The sequence below is a fragment of the Pundamilia nyererei genome, unplaced genomic scaffold (genome assembly GCF_000239375.1).
Source record: "Pundamilia nyererei isolate P.nyererei 1_Seehausen unplaced genomic scaffold, PunNye1.0 scaffold00421, whole genome shotgun sequence".
In the NCBI taxonomy this organism is placed as follows: domain Eukaryota; kingdom Metazoa; phylum Chordata; class Actinopteri; order Cichliformes; family Cichlidae; genus Pundamilia; species Pundamilia nyererei.
Window position 1 is genome coordinate 251,653 of NW_005187822.1, and position 2,588 is coordinate 254,240.

The 2,588-nt window shown below is 54.5% G+C and overlaps 1 protein-coding gene across 2 annotated transcripts in view; it reads right to left on the reverse strand.

Annotated features, from left to right (window-relative positions):
• The window catches only part of cdc42bpb (CDC42 binding protein kinase beta (DMPK-like)), a 29,222-nt gene that overhangs the window by 1,184 nt on the left and 25,450 nt on the right, over positions 1–2,588 (reverse strand). For both annotated transcript variants that reach the window (XM_005753342.2, XM_005753343.2), the window contains 9 exons: positions 2,434–2,496; positions 2,116–2,357; positions 1,674–2,028; positions 1,502–1,599; positions 1,332–1,416; positions 1,124–1,241; positions 924–1,041; positions 172–280; positions 32–90 (listed from right to left, as the gene is read on the reverse strand). In XM_005753342.2, coding sequence (XP_005753399.1) covers positions 32–90; positions 172–280; positions 924–1,041; positions 1,124–1,241; positions 1,332–1,416; positions 1,502–1,599; positions 1,674–2,028; positions 2,116–2,357; positions 2,434–2,496 — 1,247 coding nt within the window. The remainder of the gene's footprint in view (positions 1–31; positions 91–171; positions 281–923; positions 1,042–1,123; positions 1,242–1,331; positions 1,417–1,501; positions 1,600–1,673; positions 2,029–2,115; positions 2,358–2,433; positions 2,497–2,588) is intronic.

The window sequence follows — 2,588 nt, forward strand, 5'->3', positions numbered from 1 at the left end:
GAGTGAGTGAGTGAGTGTGTATGTGTGGTACCTCTCGGTCCACCTCCTCCGGGTCACAGATGCTGCGGGTCGAAGCGCCTCCCCCAAAATCTAAGCCAATGAAATCACAGAGACAGGTGAGTTAGTGACAGTTCGTGTCGAGACTAGCGACATGAACACTCATGTGTTTACCTGAAGCTGTGCGTGTGATGTGCGTCTTGCTCCTCTGTTGCCGTGAGATACTGGAGAGGGGGCGGGGCTTATCTTTAATGCAGTCGTCCTGAGAAGAGGGCAGCACACTCTGCGGGCACGCGCACACGCACACACACACACACACACACACACACACATGAATAGGGTTTATTGATCCTTCTGGCATCCTCAGACTGATCGATCAGCTGGCAGAGGTACACAGCATGACCTGATGACATCATCGCTGACCAATCAGCTGATGAGCGAGTGTGAGGTCATCAAATCAATCAAGTGATTGCTGCATTCAGGTCATGTGACCTGGGCGCAGCCTGAGTGGAGGGGGGGAGACAGAAGCTGGCCTACCCTTCCCACAGAGGAGGTGGAGGGAGAGGAGGAGGAGGAAGGCTGCAGGAGGCTCTGCTGGGAGGAGGAAGAGGAGGCGTCTTTCTGCAAGAAGGCGCCAGCCGATGCCGACGTCATGTGATACACGTGCTCAAAGTTGGAGGGGGGAGAGATGAGGGTGTGACGGGAAGAAGAGGAGGAAGGGGAGGGAGACGGGGAGGAGGAGAGGGAGGCAACATCACCAACCTGAACACCAAGATGCAGACAAAGATGAGAAGGAGCAGGATGAAGTTGAAACAGGGGGAAGAGAGAAGAGAGGAGTCAGTGTGATGAAGGCAGGAGTCAGAGGAGTGGGGGGAGGAGACGGAGGAGAACATGCCGGCAGCAGAAGGAGGAGCAGGAGGAGTTACCAGAGGAAGGTCCATGAGGACCTGCATGCCGTCTCCTGGTCCCATGTGAGCCACGTGGTTAAAGTTGGTGGGGTTAGAAATCATCTTAGAGCGAAGCTCCGGATCCCTCAGCATCTCCCTGAGGAGACAACGACACCAGCACACAAGTGAGCACGCAGGTAAACATAACATGGGAAAACACCAGAAGTGACTAAAATCACCTCCTCTGCTGGAGTCGCTCCTCCTCGGGAACCTTGAAGAGGAACTTTCTCTTGCTGCGAGTTCGAACCATCAACTTCCTGCTGTGATCGGACGTCTCCGGGATGGTGAGATCGCCCTCTGAAAAGACATGGGTACAGAGACAGGTATGCACAGGTTAGCTTCAGCTGTGGGAGCGTTAGCGTCCACGTGATTCAGGTGTGCTCCTACCTGAGGAGGTGTTGCTAAAGTAAATCAGACGAGGAGGTTCTGAGCTCAGCAGGTTTAACGTTCCTTCAGCATTCAGAGGTCGAATCTGTAGATAGGTGCGCACACAGTCTTTCAGCCATCACTGCATTCTGAATGGGTGGTCTGACCTTCACTGAACTGTGATTGGTTACCTTGCGCAGGGAGATGGTTTGGACCCACTCAGTGGTGTGAATATCAAAGACATCAACCCCATACTCGCTGTAGACCGTCAGGTGAGATGAGTTAGAGCCTGTCACACAGAGAGACAGGTGAGAGACTATCCACTGCACCCGTTTCTACAATTACAAGAATCGTGCAACGTACAGAAAGCAAGAGGTGTGGCGGGCCACATGAGCTCCTGGGTCCGGGACCGACGTCCCTGTCCATCCACATAGACACCGAGCTGGCTGAAGCACAGCAGCAGATCGCTGGATCCGACCTCCAGTGCATGTAGAGCGTCCAGTTGCTGTTGCGCCAGGAAGGCCAGCGATGGGTCTGCTGGGCTCACCAGGCTTATAGGGGACGACTCCCCCTGCAAGGCCAGCAGAGCGAAGCCTGACGGGTAACCGATGCACAGCCGGTCCCTGAGCATCCCCAACCACTGAACCACACCTGGGGCCTGCACCTCCCACAGCTTCTTGTGGTGGGGCTTTGTCGGAATGATCTCGTAGCACTGAACCTGGAAGCGGGACATAGAAACTGCAGCATTAGGATGGGCACCGGAGCAGAACCACAGGTCGCCTCCAGGTGAGCCCATACCACTGACCTGACGTTTGATGGCAGCCAGCAGGCAGGGGGGGCCTCCTGGGCGGAGAACACCGGCGGCCATAGCCTGGCAGCCTTTGGTGTCTGCCAGCTTGGCATCGAAGCTGGACTCCGCTCCCTCCAACACCCCCCAGGGGTGAAGGTGAACTTGACGGTTGCGACCGCAGAGGAGCGCAATGATCTTCTCCTTTGGGATCAATTCAATCTGAGAGATCTTCTTACTGTCTGCGGCTCTCACAATCACTGTAGAAAGAAAGGGAGGAGTTAAAGGAGGTTAGCACAATCAGTCACGTGGACAAAGTCTGTTCACTGGGCTCACCGTCTCTCGTGATTTCAACCACAAACAGTCCGTCTTCTGTTCCCAGGGCGATCCTCTCACGATCTGCACAGATGGGAAATGTTCTTATTAGAGCTGGGCGATAGAACGATAACGATATGTATCGCGATATAACTTTTACTCGATAGAGAAATTAA